The sequence below is a fragment of the Rhineura floridana genome, chromosome 4, assembly GCF_030035675.1.
Source record: "Rhineura floridana isolate rRhiFlo1 chromosome 4, rRhiFlo1.hap2, whole genome shotgun sequence".
Lineage (NCBI taxonomy): Eukaryota > Metazoa > Chordata > Lepidosauria > Squamata > Rhineuridae > Rhineura > Rhineura floridana.
In genome coordinates, this window is record NC_084483.1 from 147,422,934 (window position 1) to 147,448,724 (window position 25,791).

The following is a 25,791-nucleotide window of genomic DNA, read 5'->3' on the forward strand; positions in this document are numbered from 1 at the left end:
GGTGCAGAGTGTCTTTTAGCTCTTCTGATCCTGTCACCCTTTTTCACAGAGTTTCTTCCACTTCATTGTTCCTTTCAACACTCTCCTCTTCTGCTTCAACTTGCTGTTGTTGTTCCACCTCCAATACTTCTCTTTGCTGTTGTTGTCCCAGCATTCAGTCTAAGAAGTCTTCGTCTTCTCTTATACTTTTGAGTGTGGCAATCTGCTGCTCCAGGCTTCTCATTTTTTCTTCCAACAGTGCAACCAGCTTGCACCTGTTGCATGTGTACACCATGTTGTTCTCAGGCAAGAAAAAATTGCACATACCTTGCAGGTCACCACCACTGGAGTATCCTTTTCAGCCATTGTATCTATTATTTTGTTTCTATCTTTCTATTTGTATTGGAATAGCCTGCACTTTGTCCTGTCCTCCTTGAAGGTTAATGGAAGAGTCTCACTGGTATTTAATGCATGCGACAAGACAAATATTTTGTTAGGGACCTCCTCCTTGATCTCCCCCTCCGAACTCCGCTGTCAAACTCCTGTTAGCTCTCCCTTTTTGCTCACTTTCTGAGAGCTGGCTCACTTGTATCACTTGTAGACCAGCTGAGGCAGCTTTTGCTCAGTTAAGCGTCTAGAAACACAGTTACTGATAGTTGCACTCAGCAGTTATCAGGCCATACCCCTTCAACCAACAGCTGTCAGAACACATCACTTCTGCTCAAACTGCTGTGGAGCCCTTCAGCTTTTCCACCTATCCAGCTGAGCATATGGTCAGTACAAGGTGTCTCTGAACAGGCAGCCCCCTGGGGTTACTCAAGATCACTCACCTCTTTGCCTTTGTCAGTTCCTCACTACACTTCTGCTGCCAAACTCCTGTTTGCTTACTCACATTGAGCCACTCTTAAATATACTTCATGTTTAAGTAAATTTATATTTGGGTATAAGATAAAGTTGCAAAATTTGGAATGGATTGGTTATCAGAAGCAGAGGTCTATAACAGATACTTGGAAAATGTTACCTTATTCCATAGAAAGAAACCCAAATAGATATTTGGGAATCTGGGTTACCCAGGATGTGGAAGATTTAATTAAATATAACCACTCTACATTAATTCAGGATGTAAGAAAAGATTTATCGAGTTGGGACAGTTCTAAACTCTCATGGGTAGGTAGGAATTCCATCATAAAAAATAAATATCATGCCTTGTATTTTATTTCCATTACAAAACATTATATTAAAAGGAAATAATGATTTTAAAATGGCAGGAACTTCTGTTAAATTTTTTATGGGCAGGCAAGAAACCCAGAATTACATTGAAAATGCTTAGTCAACAAACATCAGGAGAGCTGATTTCCTAATGTAAAACATTATGCTGCTGCTCTTGGACATCTAATGATATGGTTTAAAATTTAACAGTTGCAGAGAACTGCAGAGAACAAAATTATCCACCAGAATAAAAAATATCCTTTATTATAACACTAGGAGGGACCTCATTTATTGATTCAAGCACTATCACTCATGAATCATGTTTATGCAGTTTGCAAATAGTTTAACAGCAAGCTTAGTTCACAGTTGTCATATATCACTGTGGTTTTTTAATAATATCAAATGTGAAATGAAATAATTATTAGGAAATATGAAACTATGGGAGGTATGAAACCATGGGGGTTAATTGAACTGCGGGGCTTGATAAAGGAGGAAGTAGTAAAACCTTCAAGTTAAAGATGAAATGCTTCAAGAACAGTTACCAGTATCTTAACATTGACATGTAATAACTAAACTAGGGCAATGATATGGTTCACTAAGACTGTACAAATTTCAAGTTACAGATTTCAGCTGCCAACCAGTCACAAGGACAGATATATAAAATAATTGCTCAGTTAGAACAATCTGGAAATGTCTACCAGAATATCAGTAGAAAAATGGGTTTGCTGCACTAAGACGTTGACTCAGTAACTACTCTCCCACCCCCCTCGGCTTAAGTGAGGCTGACTGGGCACCTTATTTACATGTCCTAACTGTCACTGTCGGGAGCATACTCGCAGGCAAAGACTCCACCTCCACTGTGTCTGTTGCAAGGTGAAGGAGGAGCACCCATCACTGTCCCCTCTTCTCCCTCAGAGGGAGGAGGGCTGCTTGCGGGCAATGTGGGCACAGGGAGAGGGGAAGCGTCAGGGTGGGAAACAACTGGCTGGTCAGGTTGACTCTCCACAGGGATAACTGGAGCTGCTGGGGTTGAACTGTCAAAGTCCAGAGCTGAGGTGCCTTCTGAGTCCAACTCTCCGCTCGGCCCTTCACCAGCTCGACCATCCCACTCTAAGACCTTCTCCGCTTCGTTCTCGTCAGTCCACCACCCCTGCGGCAGGGCTCACGACAGTTTAAAGCAGCATAACAGGAAAACAATATATTCTCTTCAACATAAAAAAAAAACCTCCCACATATAAAGTAGCATAACTGACTGAAAAAAATAAGTGAGGTAGAAGCTGCACTCACTCCACACACACCACCTGTCGGTAACATCTTCCAAACATATCCTTAGCACTCTTGGACATGCAAACCTCGCTCTCAAGCATTCTTATCAACCATATCCATAACATATAGCCCTGGGCAGCTGTGGACCTTTAAGACACTAAACGCTGTGGGAGTTACTTCTCTGTGTGTTAACAATCCAGTTATACCTTAAATCCATTGATTGATTCCAGTGGGCTTCGCCACACTTAGCTCTGCCCAGGTTTGGTCTGGTACATTGTTTAATCATGGGAATAGTGACATCAAAGGGAATTTGGAGCGTGCTGCCTCCGATCCAGTGCTCATTCCAAAGTTTGCTGACAGCGCCCCAGCAGCATACTCAATCAATCCCAGTAGTGCTGTGATTTGAGGATTCTTTCAAATCTCAGCTTTGGCACTGGGAAGTGACTCTATGTTGAGTGGGCGGGGGGGGGGCTCCAGGTGGTAACAACTGCTGTTCTTCAGTCAGTAGCAGCTGGTCATAACATAACTATGAATTTTTCTCTTTCCCTACCATCAGTATTCCTTTGCTTTCAATATTGTATGGCTGAGTGAATTTTACAATTTTGACTGTATTCATGGATCCAGTGAGAAGCTGCAGTTGTATATTCTGCCTGGCCTGCCATTCTCACTAAGCCTGTTAGAAAACTGACACCTGCTTTTTCATCTTAACACCTTGAAAAAAATTAATTATTTTCAATAATTGGAAAATTATGTATAGCTTAATATTTTTGAAACTGTATTACATCATCAGTGATGTAGGCTTTCAAGACAATCTTCCACTGCTGTAAATTGATTGAGATCTAATTTAGCATGTTCGACTTACACTCAGGAAAGAAATGATACCAAGATCTTGCATTCTTTAAAAGTTTTTGTAATAGCCAAAAATAGTTGAACTGAAATATTTTTTGTGTGTGTGGGAGGTTTAGAAATTAATGTCCTTTTGCTTCTGAAATACTACATTCAAGCAAATCCAAAGCTTTACTTGGAAATTATTTTTATTAGAATACTTCTAAATATTTTAACATATGATAACTAGGGATGAACAAACCTGCCAATTTTAGTTTCTTTCCCCCCCCAAGTGTTAAGTTCAGTTCACATTTCCACATCAGTTTGTGGAAAAAAAAGGTCCTCATGAAAATTCGTCACTGAATGTCTCTTAGTATCCATATCTTTGCAAAGCAATTTCTGTTAATATAATGCTTTTTTGTCTATTTTCATTAATATTTGCATTTATAGACACACTTTCTCCTAGTATGTGCATTTTTGAATACATTGCTTGGCTGATGATATGTACTCCAAAATTTGAAGAAGTGCAAATTCTGAGGGATTGCTGGGTTTCAGTTTGCATATTGTTTTGAAAAGTATGAATTACCTAGGTTCATCTTTAAGTACGAACGGAATCAGATTTCTCCCTCATTCCTAATGGCAACTCAGTAACATATAGTTGCTCTACATTATTTAGATTTGAATAGTGGCAGAAACTGTTAACATGCTGATTTTTGGAAACCCAAGGAGATGTACAGTAAATATGTATTTCCTAGGGATAGTCATCTGATAATAAAGTTAATGCACCTTCAAGTTAAAAATGTTCAGTATAATTTTTCAATGTTTGGACCAGTATTGTATCCTATTCAGTTCCTCAACTTGACTTACGTTTGTTATGTTTCTAATTAACTCTATGAAACTATTTCCAAAAATGTAAAATGTAAATAATAGTTGTCAAAATTTTGTGGATCCTAACCTCAACACATGCCATGTGCAAATCCATGTTGTATGTAGTTTAGCTCTGATTTCCGGAGTTGTTACAGGAAATGATGCAGGTGCTAGATAAACAGTAATTCAATAGTGGATAGGGTCTAATTGAGTGGAGAAGTGGAAGTGTATTGCAGATCTTTTATTTTTCTGCAGATTAGAATATCTGGGAAGCAATGTTGTGGAACTGTTTGTGGGTAAATGAAAGTCATATTATTTTGTATGCATCTCTCCTTAAAAGCTCCTGATACTTCGAATTGCTTAGCCGCCTTTCACAGGGACACTAATTGGGTCTTCGTGGGTAGTGAAAACCGCTGGAACATTATTCCCTTTTGTTCATAATTGAGGTTGTGACAAAAATAAAGGGTGTTGCCTGTGTCTTTCCCTAGTGTTTAGGATTCTCTATTTTGTTACAGGTGCTAGAAACACCTTAAGGTTCATGCACAGTTTTGCAAAAAAAAAAAATGGTTGTGCAGTTATATAGACATGACATGTGAACTGTACAGAACTTCATAGTAGACTAAATCTTAATTTGATATTTACATTTAGATGTGTAGGTGTTCAGCAAAATAAATGAAACAAATCAATGACCTACTGGTATTATAGTTGTTTCATTTTGGTTTTTAGATGAAAACTGGGATGATCAGCTACTTGGATTTGAGCCTTGCAATGAAAACCTCATAACAGGCTGCAATATAATCAATGGAAAATGCGAATGTGATACTATTAGGACCTGTAGTAATCCCTTTGAGTTTCCAAGCCGGGATACTTGCCAGTCAGCTTTAAAAAGGATTGAAGGTAAGTCTGTATTCACTAGTATTCAATTTGTAATTATTTTTGGCACATCACCTTAAAGGCCTAAGATTTAATTCTTTATTCTCTCTTGCATGCTTGTTGGAAGGAAATGTTATATCAATAGTGGTGGCACATGTTTCTGCTTTTGTGATTGACTTTAATGATTAAAACTTTTATCTCTTGTGGTAAGTGAATAATCAGTGTTGGGTATTTTGTTTGGCTGTGTATCCTGAATAAGGAAGATGACTTTTATCATGGTAAAAAAGGCATGCTGATCTGAGGAGTTTACTTACTAATGATGTAGCTACATGCACTTATATTCCTGGTTACCACTGGAAAGGATCTCCTCCCCCAATCCAAGGATAAATGAAATCTACGAATGGAGAAGATTGAAACAATTGTGTTCTGTTGTTTGTTGCCTGCTGGGATACATGTTGAGACTTCGTTGTACATTATAGGTGAGCATTCTTGGACAGCTGGAGCAAACTTGTCATTTTAAAAATGTGTTGTAGAAGTATCTTGATTTTCATACTTGGTGTATGAGACATCTCAAATACGGTGGAAAAAAATTAACAGCACCCTAGAAAGTGCACATACCTTAATTTTTAAAGTTTTGAATCAAATATGTTCTCATGTTAGACCAGTTAAAACAAGTTGGGATTAACATTTCATACTCTTCTGTCTAAAGGTTCTGAAAGATTATACGTTTATTTTCCTTGTTCTGTCTTTCCAGCCAGGTAGAAATGTTAGTAGCATAAGTTGTCCAGTGCATCCTCATATGGCCAGTGTTACATAGCACATTGCCTACCTGGAGATCATCATAGCTGGGGAACACCAGCTTCGTGACTTGTACCCATATAGAAAAATAATTACTTGTGTCTCTTAGGAAAAGTATATTTAGACAGAATGTTGCCAGGTAGAAAAAATGCCATGTGTGACACTGTTGTTGGAATAATCTGCTACCAGCTATGAACATCCACTGTGTGTGTGTGTATTGTGACTTGAAATAGCTGCTTTAAGGTAAAATTCAATCCTGTTAGGAATACTTGACTTTGTAATTCTTCATTATTGAAATTGTTCTACAATAAAGGAAAGAGTATATAGGATCTGACAGCTAAACTATAATCCGAAATTATCATAAACTATATGTTTGGAGTCTTTAGTACTGATTGATTGATTGATTTTTATTTACAGTCATAGACCAAACTGATCTTTAGTACTTTTTCATTTTTCAAAGGTGGTACCACTCATACCTCCAGAGCAACTTCCAAAAAGTAGTTTTGGGAGGCTACTGTTCAGCACCATGGGAATCATCCTGTGGTGTTCTGCAGGTTCCATCTTGTTCCCCATGCTATTTACATGAAGCCACTGGGAGCTGTCAACTGGAGATTTGGAGTGAAGTGCCATCAATAAGCAGATGACACCCAGCAGTACCTCTATTCTGTGTGAATCGGGAGAGGCAGTTGAGGTATTCAACCTGTGCTTGGAGGCAGTGATGGTCTGAATGTGGGTAAATACATTGAGGCTGAATCCTGAAAAGACAGAGGTGTTGTTGTTGTTGTTGTTTGATTTATATCCCACCCTTCCTCCCAGCAGGAGCCCAGAGTGTTGTGCCCAAAGTTCTCATGTCCAGGAGGTGGGAAGATGGCCTGTTCTGTATTGGGTTGCTCTTTCCTTGAAGCAGCAACCTGGGGGTCCTTCTTGATCCAGCACTGTCACTGGAGCGTCAGGTTGTCTCAGTGCCTTGGAGTGCCTTTTTCCAGCTCTGGCCCCTTTTGGACAGAGAAGACTTGGCCACAGTGCTTCATGCTCTGGTAACTTCCAGAAAGGATGATTGGAATGCGCTGTTCGTGGGGCTGCCCTTGAAGAAGACTTGGAAATTTCAACTGGTCCAAAATGAAGTAGCCACATTACTGGCAGGGGTTCCTTTTAAATCAGCTGCATTAGTTGCCAGTTTCTGGGTCTAGTTCAAGGTGCTCATGTTAGTATTTAAAGCCCTAAACGACTTAGATCCCAAATATCTGAAAGACCACCTCCTTCCCTACAGTCCCCCTCTGGTAATTCCACCTCTCTTGGAAGCTCTGGTGGTGGTGACCCAGGATCATTGGTTCCATTGTCCCACCGCTCCAACAGTTAGAAGGTTTTTTCCTGATGATCAGTTGAAATCTGACTTCCTGTACCTTGAGACCATTATTCTGTGTCCTGCACACTGGGATGATCAAGAAGAGATCCTGGTCCTCCTCTGTGTGACAACTTTTCAAGTACTTGAAGAGTGCTATCGTATCTCCCCTCAGTCTTCTCTTCTCAAGGTTAAATATGACCTGTTCTTTCAGTCTGTCCTCATAGGGCTTTGTTTCCACTTGCCTGATCATCCTTGTTGCCCTCCTCTGAATCTCCTCCAGTTTGTCTGCATCCATCTTAAAGTGCCGTGTCCAGAACTGGACTCATTTGTCAAGATGACGCATAACCATTGCTGAGTACAGGGAAACTAGTACTTCACGTGATTTGGAACCTATGCTTATGTTACTGCAGCTTAAAATATCATTGGCCTTTTTGCAGCCACATCACACTGTTGTCTCACATTCAGCTTGTGATCAACAACAGTTCTATCCATCTCACATGTAGTATTGCTGAGCCAAGTGTCCCTCATCTTATAATTGTACATTTGGTTTCTTTTTCCTAGGTGGAGAACTTTGCACCTATCCCTGTTAAATTTCAATGCTCCAACCTTATAAAGATCACTTTGAGATCACTTTGAATTTTGTTTCTCTCCTCCAGGGTATTAGCTATCCCTCTCAATTTTGTATCATTTGCAAATTTGATAAGCATTCTCTGCACCTCCTCCTCATTAATAAATTTTTTGAAGAGCACTGGTCCCATGACTGAGCCCGGCAGTACCCTGCTTGCTACCTCCCCCCATAAGCACTCTTTAAGTACAATTCTTAGCCAACCCTGGATCCACCTGTTCCATCCAGCCCACATTTAGCTAACTTGATAATCAGAATATCATAGGCCATTTTGTCAAAAGCTTTGCTGAAGTTGAGATGCATTATGTCCACAGCATTCCCACAGTCTACCAGGGAGGTTCAAAAAAATGAGATGAGATTAGTTTAGCAGGATTTGTTCTTGACAAATCCATGTTGACTTCTAGTAATCACTGCATTGTTTTCAAGGTGCTACAGATTGAAGCTTTATAATCTGCCCCAGAATTTTCCCAGGGATTGATGTCAGACTGACTGCTTTGTAGTTTCTAAGTTCTTCTTTTTTGCCCTTTTTGAAGATAGGGACAACATTAGCCGTCTTCCAGTCATCCAGCACTTCACCCATCCTCCATCAGTTCAAAAAGATAAAAGACAGTAGGTCTGAGGGTTCTTCAGCCAACTCCTTCATTACTCTAGGATGCAGTTCATCAGGTCCTGGAGATTTGAACCTGTTCAGAGTAATTAAGTATTCCTTGACCATTGTCTACGAATCTCAAGCTGCAATCCTGCCCCTTCAACTTGTGGTTTACATTTCCCTGGAGGGTCATAGACCCTCTTTTGGGAGAAGAATGAGCCAAAGTAGGAATTGAGCATTTCTGCCTTTTCTTTGGCATCATTTTACCATCCTCATTGTGTTTCTGAACCATTTTCTTTTCTCTGTCTTTTATTATACGTATACCTGAAGAAAGCTTTTTTGTTGTTTTTAGCATCCTTCACTAACCTCAGCTCAGTCTCAGCTTTAGCCTTTCTGATGCCATCCCTGCAATTCTGTGCTACCAGTCTATACTCTTCCTTCGTGGCCTGGCCTTCCTTCCACTTCCTGTATGTGTCCTTTTTTGTTTTCAGGTCCTCTCTAGGCTTTTTGTGAAGCCGCATTGGCTTCTTCTGCTGTCTTCTCTCTTTTTTCCTTACTGAAATTGTTTGCAATTGTGCCTTTAGAATGTCCTTTTTTAGAAACTCTTACCCATCCTGGACTCCTTTTCTCATTAGGGTTGCTTGCCATGGGACCTTACTTATCATTGTTCTGAATTTATTAAAATCAGCTTTCCTGAAGTCCAGGGTATGCATGTGACTACACTAAACCTTTTCCCCTTTAAAATCAAGAACTCACATATAACATGGTCACTTTCCCCCAGAGTTCCCGTAACTACCAAGTCATCCACTAAGTCATTTATGTTGGTCGGAATCAAGTCAAGAATAGTTGATCCTGTAGTTGCTTCTTCCACTTTCTGTAGGAAGTAGCACATCTGGAATTTTTGGAGGGGGCATGTTTGGCAGAATTTGTTTCGCAAGAAATTGGGGTAATTGACGTCCCCTTTTACTACTACATCATGTCTCCCTGAAACATTGGCAGTTTGCCTTTGAAAAGTTTTATGCTCGTCTTCCTCTTGATTTGATGGTTGGGACTCTAACCACCATGTTCCTTGTCCCATTTATTTTAATCCTGAAGCTTTCAATGGGGCTACCAAGGTCATCCTCCTGTATATATTTTCTGCAGGGATATATATTTTTAACATTTAGTGAGACTTCACCTCCTTTTCTATTGCTTCTGGGTTTTTTTAAACAAGTTATATCCTTCAATTTCTGTATTCCAGTCATGGGAGTCATCCCTCCAAGTTTCAGTTATACCTATCAAGTAATATTTACCGTCCTGTATTAAGAGTTCAGGTTCATCCTGTTAGTTTCCCATACGCTGGGCATTAGTATATAAACATCAAAGATCATATGACTTACAGTCTGGCTTCCTTCTTACATTTTTATGAAGACTATTTTTGGGGCCCATTAGAGGTGTTCTCTTAGTTCCAGTTACTGTACATGTGCCTTCATCAGTAGTTACCTCTAAGTTGCCCAATTTCCAGCAGTTTGACATTTTCATTTTAGAAGAAGAAAAAGAAAAGCAATCTCATTAATCTTGGGGTGGAGGTAAGGAAGGGGGAGCAGTTTGGAGGAACTGTGGGAACATGATTGGGAGAAAGGAAGGAAGAATATAAACCATATTGAAGAGATTATGTTATTAAGGGAGATGGGGTGAAGACTGTCTCTTCCCCTCATTGGGGTATGGGGAGAGGGGAAAAACACTGGCCAGTACTCTTCCTCGCTTTCACATCTTTATACTGGTTGAGGCTAATTAGTCCATGGCAACTTGAATATCTAGTCTGAAAAAGAAAACTGGAGAACTTGAAAGTTTGCTCACTACTTGGTGACATTTTAGTTGGTGGTCCTAATGTTATTGTCCTACTGCGACTTTAGATTGTTTCCTAATGCATTTGTTGCTTAACTGATGATGTAGTTCAGTGACAAAATGATATAGCTAAAGATACTTGGTTTTCTATATCTCTAGAATTTCAGTTAGAAGAAAAAGTGATACTTCTGAATTAACATTGATAAATTGTATCATTTGTAGATTGAATAAAGACAAAGAGTTCTTTCTGCATTTCATTTCCCTCTGACATCACTGTTTACAATCTTCCACCTCCAAGTATGTGTGCATGTGTTTCTATATATGTGTGTGAGTATGTGTGTACACCGTCACCTATAACTCAGGATAACACCATGCATCTGATAAGAAAAATGGAAATGGACTGCCTTCAAGTCGATCCCGATTTATGGCGACCCTATGAATAGGGTTTTTGTGGTGAGCGGTATTCAGAGGTGGTTTACCATTGCCTTCCTCTGAGGCTGAGAGGCAGTGACTGGCCCAAGATGACCCAGTGAGTTTCATGGCTGTGTGGCAATTCAAACCCTGGTCTTCCAGGTCGTAGTCCAGCACCTTATAAATATTTTTAACTCTTTAAGGATTGTCACTTCTTTAAAGTTGGTACAAAAAAATCTTTGGCCTTATGGCTCGTACCTGATAACTCCAGGTCTAAATCCACAAAATTCCTAAGTCTGATGTAACATGTGGAAGAGCGTTTGTTCAGATCTGACAGTTCTGGAGGAGTACACTTGGAGGAGTTCACTAGGAGTTAAAGCACAGCTTTTAAAAGCCTGTATAACATACTCAGTTACAGGCATGCAAAGAATAACTCTAAAACTGGTTTAACAGGTACTATAGCATTTGTCTGTTAAAGGAACACAAGATTATAAGAACAAATTCTTTTCAAATACCTTTTAAGTTCATAGCTGTCAGGCTTCAGTTTGTGATGGCATGTAGATGAATTCTCTCTGGAAGTTTGTGGAATATTTGTGGTCAAAGGGCTAGTTAAAACATTAACCCAAGGAAAAGCCACCTTTTACTCCTCTTATAAATTGGATTGTTCATATGATTGAACTACAGACTTTGGCTTGCATGTGCATTCATACAACTGCATGCATATACAGGCATTATAGACATTTCCAATGAGGAATGCAGTCCCTGTTATTTTCTATCAAGCCTATACTGAAGCCACACATGTATTTCAAAGTAGGATCTACTTCAAATTATGGGAGTCAGACATTCTTAAAACATGTTTCATTTATGAAGATGGCATGTATTATTTTATTATTATTTATTACATTTATACCCCGCCTTTCTTTTCATCATAGAAACCCATGGCGGCTTACATATGGTTCCCAGGTGGTCTCCCATCCATTCACTGACCAGACCTAACCATGCTGAGATTCAGCAGGGTGCTGGCCTCATGTGCCTTCAGACCATAGCCTGAGGCCTGGGATTCTGAAGTTATCAATGAGCAAAATGCCATGATTTTGATCAGTTCAAATTTTTTCTAAAAAATTGGTGTAGCCAGAGGGTGCAGTGGCATCATAATCATTAATTCTTTTTTTATTTGAAAATTTCTTACTTTTTAAAGTATTATAAAGCTTGCAGTTAGTAAGAAAGATAGAACTTTGCTTATAGTATCACCTGACCGATTACAATCCTAAAATTCATAGGAATTATAGTTTTATATATTTCGTCTTCTTCTAGATCTTAATGTTAGCATACTTGAAATATAAGTGACTTGGTTGTGCTGTCTGATCTCTGTTTCAAAAAATATTACTCCATTTTGGTGCAATAGGATCTAGCTGCTAATTTGTCATGAATATCTAATCTACTAGAACCTAATCTATCTGATCTCTTTGAATAAATGACCAGCAGTTAATGGTATTAGTATACAAATATTAACCCAAGGAAACTCAAAGAGGTGGTAGTGCATCCAGTTCTTAAAAAGCCAGCTCGTAGCTTGGGGGTTCTCCTAGAACCATCTCTGTCTCTTGAGGCTCAGGTAGCCTCGGTGGCACCGAGTGCCTTCTACCAACTTCGGTTGGTGGCCCAGCTGTGCCCCTATCTGGACAGGGATAACCTGGCTTTGGTTGTCCATGCTCTGGTAACCTCCAAGTTAGATTACTGCAATGCACTCTACGTGGGGCTGCCTTTGAGGCAGCTCGGAAACTGCAGCTTGTGCAAAATGCAGCAGCCAGATTGGTAACAGGAACCAGACGGTCTGAACATACAAAACCGATTCTGGCCCGCTTGCATTGGCTGCCTGTATGTTTCCGAGCTCGCTTCAAGGTTCTGGTTTTAACCTATAAAGCCGTATACGGCTTGGGACCACAATACCTGATGGAACGCCTCTCTCGATATGAACCAACCCATACACTACGCTCAACATCTAAGGCCCTCCTCCGGGTGCTTACTCGGAGGGAAGCTCGGAGGGTGGCAACAAGGGAGAGGGCCTTCTCAGTGGTGGCCCCCAAATTATGGAATGATCTTGCTGACGAGGTGTGCCTGGCGCCATCACTTATCTTTTCAGCGCCAGGTCAAGACTTTCCTCTTCTCCCAGGCATTTTAGCATGTGTTTTAAATTGTTTTAAATGTTTAAATTGTGTTTTAAATTGTTTTTCAAAGATGTGCTTTAAATTTGTATATGTGTTTTTAGTTACTGTAAACTGCCCAGAGAGCTTCGGCTATGGGGCGGTATATAAATATAATAAATAAATAAATAAATAAACTCTGGACTCAGTGAAGTGTAATAACTTTAGACCAGTCACCAGCAGCCATTTCTTGCCAAAGGTGGTAGAGATATTCCATAATATCTAAATCAGGAGAGGCTGCGGAGCAACCGCAGGCATTCCTGGATGAGACTAATTACCAGATCCACTACAATCTGCGTTCAGACCCGGCTTTGGAGTTGATTCAGCCTTCGTTGCCCTGATGGTTAACCTTTATTGTGAGAGAGATTGGTAGTGTGACCCTCTTCTGTGCCATCTCTCAGTGGTTTTTGATACCATTGACCATGGTATCCTCCTGGACCAATTTGGTGGGATGAGTATTGGAGGCACCATATTGCAGTGGTTCCATTCTTACCTACTGAGCTGTGTTCAGAGCATAGCACTGGATGAATACTGCTTGGCCTCTTGGCACTTGTGCTACTGAGTAGCTGCTTAGCATTCTCCTTTTAAAACATCAATTATAGTAAGTAATACTTTAACAACCCATGCCCTGTTTGGGCATTATAAATGTCTAACCATGTTGGAGATGTGGCTACATGTGCCAATCCTGCTCCTGAACTCCAGCCTTCCCTAGTTGAGTAAGAAGGTCTAAAGGGGACTTCACAGTTGGGAAAGTTGTGTGATTGAGGGAGGGGGGAGGGCTGATGCACATGGCCTTTTGCTTCTTACATGGTTAGACATTTATAAAATGTGGACAGGCTTGTCATTTAAAAGGAAATGTGAATTCAATACAAATGAATCAGTAGCTTAAAAATGAATCGTGCGGAGCAGGGCGGGTATAACCATTATAAACATATAGAGTAAGTAAAATGGCTGTGGACTTCTTACTATGATCTGAGTCCAGTGACTGATAGAGTCCCGAAGATGTTGGAATTGTCCGTTGAACCCATATGGGTGCTTGCACTCTTCTTTTTAGAGAATAAAACCTAAAAGAGGACAAATACTTATTTCCAACTCATGGAAAACCACTTTTTGAATTAGTAATACTTGTTTCTAGAAAGTTCCAGGCATTTGTTACTTGCATGTTTACTTGGAAACGAGTCCCACTTTGTTCAAAATCCACATGAGGACAATACCTTTATTAGGCTAGTTGAAACGTTACAAATAATATGCAAGTTTTGAGGTTCTATCTAGATCGTAAAAAAGCAAGGGGGAGAGAGAAAGCTGACATGTTGAAACAATGGATTCTGCAGTTTGTTATTCTTCAGATGGCATGTAGCATTCAAATGAGATTCTCCTAGGAGCTATATAAGTTTCAATGAGACATTCTTCCAAAGAAGTGTGCATAAGATTGCAGTAAGTGGGCCGAATAGTGAAAGATCTTGGGTTGTGATCCTAGGCAACATGAAGGCTCTATTTAGTTTCAAACCAGTATATTTTTAATTGTCATAGCAACAAGTAAACTTGCATGTGCAGGGAATATATCGCTTTCAAAATGGGAGAACTTGGAAATTGGGCTCTTGGTATCTTTCATTCTGTTGGATGGTACTTGGTGATATTCAATACTAGTCTTACTCAGAGCAGAGTCATTGAAGTTAATAGACATTAATAACTTATTAATTTTAGTGGGACTACCCTAAGTAGGTCTTAGTTGAATGCAGCCCAGAGTCTGGATTTTTACCACTCTTTTGTGTTAAGACTTTTCTCTCTCATCTACATGGTATAAGATACTAGCATGTTACTTGGGGTCCTTTTCTCTCTGAGAGAGACACCTTGACCTTTCCAAACGTTATATTGTGAAAACTGCTGCAGTAAATGTAAAGTACTCCCGCTATTAGATGTATAGCTTGAAGCTAGAACCATGTATACTGCCTTGAACTCCTTGGATGTAACAAGATGAGATCAAAATGTAGTTAGTAAAAGTGGTTTGCAGTTCAAGAAATAGGGTTGAAGAACTGTGGGTGGAAAGGGCTACTATAATGGTCAAAACATATCTTTATGCTTTATAAATGCGTTTATTACGTTCAGTAGCGCAATCAGTGGCCCATTGCAGCCATAGTACTTGGATTTAGATTGACTTAATTCCATTTCAGTTCAGGTGTTTTTGCTTAAACAGAACTGGCAGTACTTTTTTATAGCTATTCCTGTTTTTCTGGACTTCAAACACATGGAAAGTCTTACAAGTTGGAAATGTTATGTGGTATCTTAGCTGTTGAACATTTTGGGTATTACAGAATTGCCTAAGGTCACAGAGACAGGTCTTTTTCTATCTTTAGCACTAGAAAGTGCTGTGTTCTTTCTTCATGAATTCTTAAAAAACTGTCAAACAAAAACTAGAGGGAAGGAGAATACTGCGGATAATTGTTTCTCTCCCAATATTAGTGTCTAGAATTGCACAGAATGTCTAGTAGTTCTTCACTTAAAATTCTGCCCAAAATGAGGTGAGAGGGAGGGGAGAGCATACTCTGTTCAGAGTGTATTCTGATGCTAGAAGTAGTGCTGCCCATTCAGGAGGTTGGCTTGGGGAAAAGGTAGCAGGAGAGCATAATCTTTACTTAGGTCTGCCCTAGGAAGGACACATGTTGCATATGTAGAAAGCCCAAGGTTCAATACTTGCCATTTCCAGCTGGGAGCTGGGAAAGACCCTGCTATAGACAATATTGAGCTAAAATTATGAAATTTGTTGTCGTTGTTATGTGCCTTCAAGTTGATTACGACTTATGGTGACCCTATGAATCAGTGACCTCCAAGAACATATGTCATGCATGGTAAATAAGCTTTTTATGATTACTTGAAGGCCTGAATGACCTTGTTGAATCCCAATTAGAACAGTTTCAAAGCCCTCTCTTTTGTGTCCTCCAGATTCATTGTCTTCCTTGGTGGATACACCAGTAGGGCCTTGGAAGTTATTTAGGGCTTTAAGTAGAACCTTTTCCTGATAGCCAGGCATCACAAGCCCCATGGAAAGCACCTTATAGTTCTCCAGTCTGGATGTCACTAGATCAGCCTTCTCAATCTTTGAGTCCTGAGATGTTGCTGGACTACAACTCCCATCAGCCCTAGCCAGCATGGCCAATGGTCAGGAATTATGGGAACTGTCGTCCAGCAACATGTGGGTACCCAAAGGTTGGGAAAGGCTATACTAGAGCATGGGTAACTGAGGCAAGTTCCATCCTGCCCAGATAGGGTCATAGTTGGCATATCATTGTCAGCTGATAAAAGGTACTTCTGGTTACCATCACTATCTGAACTCTCCCAGTTAGTGCTGAGTCCAGGAGAACTCCCAAACTGTAAACATGTCCTTTGGGGGTTGCAGCCCTATTTAAGACTTGTTACAAACCTCTGCCCAGGGTATTGGGTTACCCCAGACATAGTACCTCCATTTTATCCAGATTTAGTTTCACCCTCATCTAACCATTGGTGCTCCACACACAGTGGCCCTGAATATTCCTGAAAATTTGACACTTGATGCAGTTTCAGTTTTGGCAGAATTTACTGGCACTTCTGTCCTAAATAAAGAGCTTACAAAAATGTTGAATTGTAATTCAGTTCTATCCACTAAAACAGTTTGTTAGCATAGCTTGAGCCAGCAAATTGTCACTAGGGTGGTTAATATGCCTTTACAATTAACATAAATATTATCTTTGTTGCCATACAGTGTTGTTTTGCACTTTATATTTGTTTTGTGCTACTACTTTTGTCAGCCTTAAAATTCTGTTTGCACTCTTCTCGGAGAGAGAGAAAATTGGAGCCTCAAATAGTTATGTAATTTGAAAAAGAAAGGGAAGGATCATTGCGGGTTTAGAAGTGAAGTTGTTTAGAGACAATGGACTTTATTCTCTGATAGAACTAAGAACAGGTGCTTAGCTGCCTTAAAGTGCTAGTTTGAGCTTTAGACTGTTGTAAGAAATAAAGCACTCTGTAGACTTGATACCAGCATTGCATGTACTGTAGAACAGCCTTTCCCAACCAGTGTGCCTCCGGATGTTGTTGGACCACAACTCCCATCAGCCTCAGCTAGCATTGCCAATGGTCAGGAAAGAAGGGAATTGTGGTCCAACAACATCTGGAGGCACACTGGTTGGGAAAGGCTGCTGTCGAATGATCTAACTTTGAAATTGTCAACGACAGCATTGCTAATCAATAGCTCAGTAGTATTCTGTTGAACCTTATCATGTTAGCCAAGAAACACAGGCTCTCTAGGTTTTCATTAGAAGTATTAAATTCAGTGGCACTAGCTTTTAAATTTTTTTAATCATAGTTAAAATGTTCAGATTATAAGCATTATTCTCTTAAAAATGCTAGCATTTTAAGATACCCAAAGCCTTAAGAATGGATCTGTCTAGTTGTTATGAAGAAAAACCACTTGACACTTATTGTGTCAAAATTGTAAGGATATTTTTTTAAAGAACAGGAGTTCAAACAAATCCTGTTAAGCACAGTACATGTGGGTGCATGGTACTGGAAACACAAATAAAATATTCTCGCAGGGCTTAAGAATATATATGGGCTGTCAGATGTTCTCTTTGACCTTTGGCTGGAGGTTATAGTTGCAAAGGAAATGCTTAACATTCTAGCATCTGGGTTTGAGTCTTCATATTACTTGGCACAGTTACTTGAGCTGGTTTTTGCTTCTTCTGTTCCATTGTAGCTAAGGCAGATATTTTCCAGAAAGCAGTATATTTATTCCTTTGGTGTGTAGCTAAACATAATTAAATAATTTATTTCAGGAGATCAGCTTGAGAGAAATGTTTTAATAAGTTTGGGGAAAAAACTAATAAAATTAACAATAATAATAATAAATGTGGCTTTCTGCAGTGGAGAAATAGCATGGGTTCTACAATTGATTCCACAAAAACTTCAGCAACATGTTTAAAGCAATATTATGTTTTAATCTACAGTTTTCTTTATCAGGAGCAACTAAAATGTCACAATAGTGAGCAAGCTTTTGAATTCCCCAGAACTTTTCAAAAGGCAGGATGTTAAAACTGTGTGTGTCTGTGTTTAGCTGAGAGTAGTGTGGTGGCTTCCCAGGTCTGCAGTTGAGCAGACCTGCATGCATGCATGATGCATGATGATGGGTTTTGTGCACGTTTGGATGGTCCTTTTTGTCCTGCTGTGGATTTGGTGTTTGTTTTTCTTATGGGCAAACATGGCCACCTTTGCTTTTGAGTACATTGGAGAATACTGAATTTAGCCATTCAAGAGCATGATCTTAAAACTGGAGGAATTTATACCATCTTAAAATGGGACTTTATTTTCTGAGGCTCCATTTCTATCAGACCGCAATAGAACACTATCTAACTTGGCATATGCTGGCTTTTTACCTAGTATGCCACCTAAAATTAATCTCTGGCTTTGCTGATATGAAAACTGTTAACTCTTTTTGTTACTGTGTACTGCAAGGAACCTGTGCAGTTTTTTTTTTTACTTAAGGTTAGAGACAGATCTAGGTAACTGCTGGATTTTGTATTTTCAAAAATGGAAAATCAGTGATTGTGAATTTTCTTAATTCCTAGATGTAACCTGAAATGGGTAGCACATAGGAGAGACTAATCCAATTAAACTCCATTTTAAGACCAATATTTATATCTGAAGCACTTTTATTCTGCTGTTCAGCCCTGATGGTGGTTCTCCTTTTCTCTCCCTCTGCAGCTGAAGGGAGATGCAGACTTTATGGCTGTATCACCAACCTCCTCTTTACAATTATTCTTATGGGCCAACATAGCTACCTTTTGCTTTTTTGTGTGTAAAAAAAGTAGCTTTAATGCTTTGCTTTAAGTATAAATTGCTTAGGCACTTTGGAGCAAATAAAGTTTACCAGGATCTCTTTAACAATTGAATGGGGTTTTTTATGCACATTAATTGCAAGGTCCAAAGATCTTACCTTCACTTTCCTTCAAATGCTGACATCTTACTAACTTAAATAGGATTTATTTGGGATATTTTTAATCTGCTTTTAAACTAAAATTCACAATGAAAAAATGGAAATGGACTGCCTTCAAGTCAATGCCAACTTATGGCAACCCTATAAATAGGGTTTTCATGGTAAGCGGTATTCAGAGGTGGCTTACCATTGCCTTCCAGGGCACTAATTATAAAGCTATCTCAAAAGGGAAGGTTTTAATTACTCTTGTAACAAGGGCAAGCTCCTAGATTTGACACGTAGTGTTGGGAAGCTTACTGTGAATCTTAGGAGCCACCACTGAAAAGGCATGTTAGTTTGGTGGCCACCAGCTAACAGATGGTGGTACTGCCAAAAGATTCTTACCTTCAGAGATTAAAAGTCAGGAACATATGGAAAGAGGAGTTGTCTCTGATACTCAGGGTCAAATTGTAAGTGGTGTTAAAGGTAATCAACAGCACATTGAATTCCCAAAACAAATTTGTAACTAGTGAAGCTCATAAAGAACAGTGTTATTTGCTTCTTACAAGTAACCAAAAAGAAATGATGAACCATATAGCTACTAAAAAGGCGGTGGAAGGATTGATACTATTTTTCAACCATCAGTAAAAATGAAAGTAGATCCAGTTTACTGGTCATTTGTTTTGGCCTTTGTGGAACTTGTTTGCTCTATTACTTCCTTGATTGCTGGTGAATTATGAGCAAACCCTGTGTGCACTACCACATGGCACAAAAACCATCACCAGGCTCTGTTGACATGTTCTTTTTAACGTTTGCTCTTTTAGTTAGTTTTGCCAGCCTATTAAATTGTTCTCAGGTACATTACTATGACACTTTTGGTTCTAGAAACAAAAATGTCATCTGGAAAATAAGTTTGTTATTATGTTAATATGTTACCATATTTTTGCCAGCATGGAAAAAGCCAAGGAAAACTCGCTATAGGCACAGGAACCGACTATTGAAGCCAGTGTATGGCAGTTGTGATGATACACTACAGGGTTATGTTGGGATTTTCAATTGCTCTACTTTTTTGAATCTTAAATTTCAGCAACAGCATCTGTTCAGAGTAGCACAGCTAGAGCTATGAAAACACAAGTTCTATCTACACTGATTCATGGAGATTTTCTCCCTACATTTAATCAAGATTTGTGTTTTGATTAGTGAAAAACGTAATTTCTTAGCCTATCAGAGCAGCTAACCTATTTTAAACTAGGAACTTTAGGTTAATCATGCTATTTAAAAAGTGTGTTTGATGCTGCCACTCTTGCTTTGAAGGAAAAGCAGCTGTGGGGTCCCAATTCAGCAGTACATTCGCAATCCAGATAGGGAGCACAGTGTATAGGCATCCTGATAAAAAATGCAGTATCTCCTGCTGTTGTTTACCCCCATAGATGCACCTTTGAGATCAAGTAATTGCAGGGGGATGTTAAAACTTCACTGGTACACTGCGCTCCCAATCCAGATTGGAGACCCATGTCTGCTTTTCCTTCAAAACGAGAGTGTGAGCATTAATCACAGTTTTAAATACATTATGCTAACACATGCTCTTTCCCATGGGAAACTGCTTTATAATGAGGCAGATCATTGGTATCTTTGCATCATTGTTACCTACATTGACTGATCTCCACAGTTTCAAATAAAAGCTTGGCCTTTCCTAGCCTTACCTGGAGATGCCAGGGAATGAACTTGGAATCAAATACATGCAAAGCATGCTCTACCATTTAGTGTCAAATCTGTGACATTATTCAGTTTGGTTAGCCTCCTGTGGTTGCTGTTTCTTTAACCAATAGGTGGAAGAGGAAGGTAGATTTAGACTGTGGTATGTGAGGAGGCAGCCTTAAAACTTTGGCCATGCTGTGTTTCCATTTGGAATTGGACCACTTCTGTTTGCTATTTGCAATGGAAGGAAAGCTCCATTCTGATTCCCACGAGGACCATGTGGGTAGCAAAGAGTTAACATTATTTCTGCCTGTGCTAAAGTCTTTATTCCCACCTTACTATTGCATGTATTCCCCCCCATACCATGCCTACTATTTATTAAGGGAAGAACAATTGCACAAGGCCAAATAACATAACGTTGTTTCTCTCTTGTTCTGGATGACTCTTTCCCAAACTCAACAATACATAAAAATGCAAACTAAGAATGCTTAGAGTACAAATATTAATTTGTACTATCTCTGATACCGGAGGTAGTACACAGCTATTATGACTAGTAACCTTATCCTTCATTAATTTATCTAGTCCTTTTCTAAAGCCTGTGGCTCTCCAGATGTGGTTGGACTACACCTTTCATAATATCTGACCGTTGGCTATCCTTCACACATTAATACTTTGCTTAACAGCATGATTTATCAAAGTACAAATTCCAAGAAGGCTACCTTCTACCCTCACTGTCTGCCTTATAAAATATTAATAAGCTTTCATTTATTTTCGCTTAATACATTCATGTTTGTACCCTAAAGCTTTAGTATTCTTCATGTTCTGTACTTTGCATAGTACATATTACTGAACAGGATTCTGCCCTGTTAATGCCTCAAATGAATTCCAGATATACCCTTTTTCTTCTACTCATAGGCTATGACTAGAATCCAAAGCCTAATTGCATAATCCTGTTGATGTCTCCTCAGAAATATATACCGCTGAGATCAGTGGGACTTATTTCCTGGTAAGTGATTAGGATTGTAGCCTAAAGCTAGTTAAATATCAGCAACGCTTAGTCTTATTGGTTTTGGTTTGATTCTTTCAGTGTGAGAGGTGAATGCTTGTTTACTTAAAAATCTAAGCTTTACTACTGTAAATGTATTTAACGGTATTAAATATCTTTGAGTACATCTAACAATGTTTATAAATATACTCAATTTTTGAAGATGGAGCTGCAAGCTGCTATACTCTACGGTTCATAAGTATATCTTTTCCAGTTCAGGAAAACCTGAAACTGAAAGAAATCAACATTACATTAAACAAAGGAAAGCTTTATTATCCTAAGGGGGCCAGGGCAACACAGAGTGGCAGATCCTCTGTTACTTCTGCAGGGCAGAAAGAGAAGGGTTTGTCTTATGCTGTGCTAGTTCTAGGCTGATGTAAGAAGGGACTTGAATTCGATCCTTCTGCTGCCTAGGATCTAGCAGAGCCACGCCTGTCGCAGCTCTACCCCCATAATGCTATATTTCGGAGCCTCCACTGGCTGTTGTGGGAACACCACCAGTGGTAGCTTCTCACCCACCCACATTTTCTGTGGAGGCAGCAGAGCTCCCCTACCAGCAGAGGAGTCTACCAAATCCTAACCCTGCCAACAGCACCACTCGGGATTAGGACTGCATTTCAAAACATGAATATTGTCATTCAGAAACAAAAACAAACTCCAGATTTGTTGAGCTTCATGAATAGAAGGTTTGCATGAATTCCTTAGCTCTTTACAGGTTTATTCCTTGACGATATCAGTATTTGCACATGGTACGAAGCCAGAAAGCTTGATTTGCTAAAGCATACTGTGCTCTTTAGCATGCTGATTCAGGCAGTTGAAGCACTCTTGCTTTGATTCTTCCATGGTACAAGTGGACAAACAGATAGTGAAGGGGATAACTTAGTGTTAATAATTTGCTAAGACATCAGGAAACTGTGGTTTAAGATTGGTTAGGATGAAACAAACCATGGTCTCAGGTTTGGATATAATGCTAAGCTATATCCTTTTTGAATATCAGTAGTACTTGAAGATTCATCAGGTTATTTTTCATAATGTGGAAGATATGAGGCAAAAATGAGAACTGTGTTGTATGAAGCCTTTGCCTGACTCTTAGCTTAGACCAAGTACTTGAAGATTCTCTGTATTCTGCAATGTTTGAAATACTTTGTTCAGTAGTGCTGCTACTATTATTTGCATTTGTTATTTATACAAAAATGTGTCTCAAAGTGACTTAAGTACATTACAAAAATAGCAAAAAACATTTCTTAACATTGCATTACAATCTCTGAATCCTAGATGTACAGATTTTGCAGCAGTGTCATTGGCTGTAACCTCTGAAACCATATTTTAAATCCTGCATAATTTTTTTCATAAATTATTATTGCATAATTATTGCATAAAATATGGTTTTTAGCTAGGTGTATTATCACCACCACCTTCATTTTATTATATAATAGCACCATCAGTCTGCATGGCACTTCAGACTAGAAGAGGAACAATCCCTGCTCCAAGGAATTTACAATCTAAAATTTAAATAATAGCCCATGGCGTTGTTCTTAATAGTTAGGATCATATACTCTGTGTGTGAACATAAAGTATTGTTACAAGCATGGAGGTTGGAATAGATGATCCTGTGGGTCCCCTTCCAGCCTCTGATTTGGAATCATGTGCCTTGGAATGAGGAACTCTATTTCATAAACACACCGCAGTCTCTGCTGACCTTCTTCCCAAAGGAAACCAGACCCTGGATGAGCACAGGGACCCCTGAGATCTCACCGCTTGGAGATTGGGGGAAGCGCACAACAATATTTATGTATGGGCAAAGAAGGTCATGTTGGGGATTGACAGGCTTTGCTTCTGGCCAACTCCCTTTGTGCTACATTGAATCCTGTACCAGATGGTTCCCCCAAACTTGAGGAGTGACTTCAGGTGACTTGTGGGAGAGGAATAGGATGAAAAACCATCAGTTGGCATGTTATGTTCTGTATACAGCCCTTCTTAAAATTTTGACCATTGTGGATTAATTGTTGTCAAAAAGTACCTTAAATGGGATTAAACTTTTGGCGTGTAAGAAGGGAAATATTAGATTCCTTATTTTTATTTAATAATTTAGATACCATAAAGATTGAATCATCCCAAAGGCTCGAGGCAGATAAAGATTAAAATGTATGTCCCCTAAAGGATCTATCCAGTAAAATATTTTAAAAAACTAGTTCCTTGGAAAGACATGAAACCACTGCAGAAACAAGAACACTATAATATAGTGTGTTTCTGTTGCTCAACCCAAAATGGAGACAAGTTGCTGAACTCCAGACGAGCTAATGGTTGTACTAGCGGAGGGCAGTTTGTACAATTGCCTTTCCCTTTCCCTCCTTCCCCTGCAGTTCCCTTTATTCGCCCTCCAAGAACTCCAGATGGTTGAGTGAGTAGCATGGGCCATGTCACTCAGGGCTGTATGCAAAAGGGGAGCTGCCCCCAAATGGGCAGAGAGTTCTTCTACCAGTGGACTTAAGCTGTGTGCAAAATTCCTCTGCCTGATTTCAGGGAATTTTCCCCTTGTACTACACTTCTCTGCAACTCGGCCTACATTGTTGAGGAGAGCTACCTGGCTTGCCTGGAAAATATTTTCAGGGTGTGCATGAACATTGGATATAAGCCATTATATGGTACAGAACACAGCAAGGGAAGATCTCTGCATGCGTATTCCATGTTGTCTCATGTTGTTGTTGGCCTGACACTCAGGGCAGGACATATCCTTGATTTGGTCTTTGCTCCAGATAGAGAAAGGAGTGGTGTGGAAATAGGAGGGTGGATATCATTTTTAGACCACTTCCTGGTGAAGGGTAGACTTACGGCTCCGATCCCATCTCTGTAGGGCTGGTGGACTGATTAGGATGGTTTGTTCTAGAGACTAATGGAATCCAAAGGTTTCAGAATACCCTAGTTTTTTTCCAGTGCATAGAGCAGGGGACTCTGTTGAAGCCCTTGTCATGCTGTGGAACAGTGAGACACATCGGGCTCTTGACAGTCATCTCTGAGTGCCCTCTCTGGTACTGCAGAGCCCATTCTTTACCTTAGTGTACCAGAGATCTAAGGTCTGTGAAACAGTATGAATGACAGCTAGAGCGCACGTGGAGAAAAAACACTGTGTAGCTGACTGAACACAAGTGAGAGCACATAATCATGCCTACTGTGGCGGTGAAGGCAGCATAGCTGGCCTACTTCTTTGTCTCCAGTGCATTTTCAATAGCCTTCCAGCAGATCTTTTTTGTATTGTCCAGGATCTGTTAACATCTAATCCCAGAAATTGAGTTTTAGAACCTTTGGAAGCCTTTATTTGTGACTTGTATGCAAAGCACTGAGGGTAAAGTTACTCATCTCCATAGGAATGCACATTTAGTGCAGTCTCCAATGAAGTGTCTAGCACAACATGTGCTGTAACACCATGGGATCAGTTTCAATTGATGTGGCCTGATACGTGTACAAGGTGATTGCAATGATGCAGCCACAGTGTGTTCCCTTGACTCTCTTGACTAATTAAAGCTTATCGAGGGGGCATGACCAGGTGGATCCAGGGTGCAGTCAAGCCTTGTGGGAGAGAGTGGTCACAGTTGTCTTGAAACAGGTGATGATCGAACCACTCCTGAAAAAGTCCACACTGGATCCATTGGTTTGTGACAACTACCAGTTAGTTGCAAATAGCCCTTTTGAGCTTAGTTGCTCTGTTGATAACCTTTATCGAGAGAAGGACAGGGGGAGTATGATCCTGTCTTTGATCTCTCAGGGCTTTTGATACCATTGACCATGGGATCCTCCTGAATCTGCTGTGTCAGATGGGCTTGGGGGAGCACTATTTTACAGTGGTTCCAGTCTATCTCTGGGTTCAGTTTCTGAGAATAACAATGGATGATTATCTTTCAGAACCCTTGCAGCTGTGCTTTGGGGTGTGCAACAGGGGATCATCCTGTCTCCAGTGTTGTTTAACATCTATGTGAAACTGTTCGGAGTGGTCATTTGGAGATTTGGGGTGAAGTGTTGTTGGTAAAGTAATGATACTTAGCTCTATTTGTCTATAACATCTGAATTGGGAGAGAGCGTGAAAACCCTGGACTGGTGCCTGGAGTTGGTAAAGGCTGAATGGGGGCCAGCAAACTGACTCTGAATCCCGGCAAAATGGAGGTGCTATAGGTGAGCAGTTCCTGAGTCTGGATAATTGGTCAGTTGCCTGCTTTGGATAGGATCATGCTACTCCTGAAGGAGCAGGTTTGTAGTCTGGGGATGCACCTGGATTAATCTCTGCTAGAGGACCA

At 39.9% G+C, this 25,791-nt stretch overlaps 1 protein-coding gene across 3 annotated transcripts in view; it reads left to right on the top strand.

Annotated features, from left to right (window-relative positions):
• CRIM1 (cysteine rich transmembrane BMP regulator 1) overlaps positions 1–25,791 on the top strand; it is a 269,320-nt gene that overhangs the window by 28,552 nt on the left and 214,977 nt on the right. For 2 of the 3 annotated variants that reach the window (XM_061624693.1, XM_061624691.1), the window contains exon 2: positions 4,873–5,043. The exons of the other annotated variant lie outside the window; for it this stretch is intronic. In XM_061624693.1, coding sequence (XP_061480677.1) covers positions 4,873–5,043 — 171 coding nt within the window. The remainder of the gene's footprint in view (positions 1–4,872; positions 5,044–25,791) is intronic. 3 annotated transcript variants of the gene reach the window in all.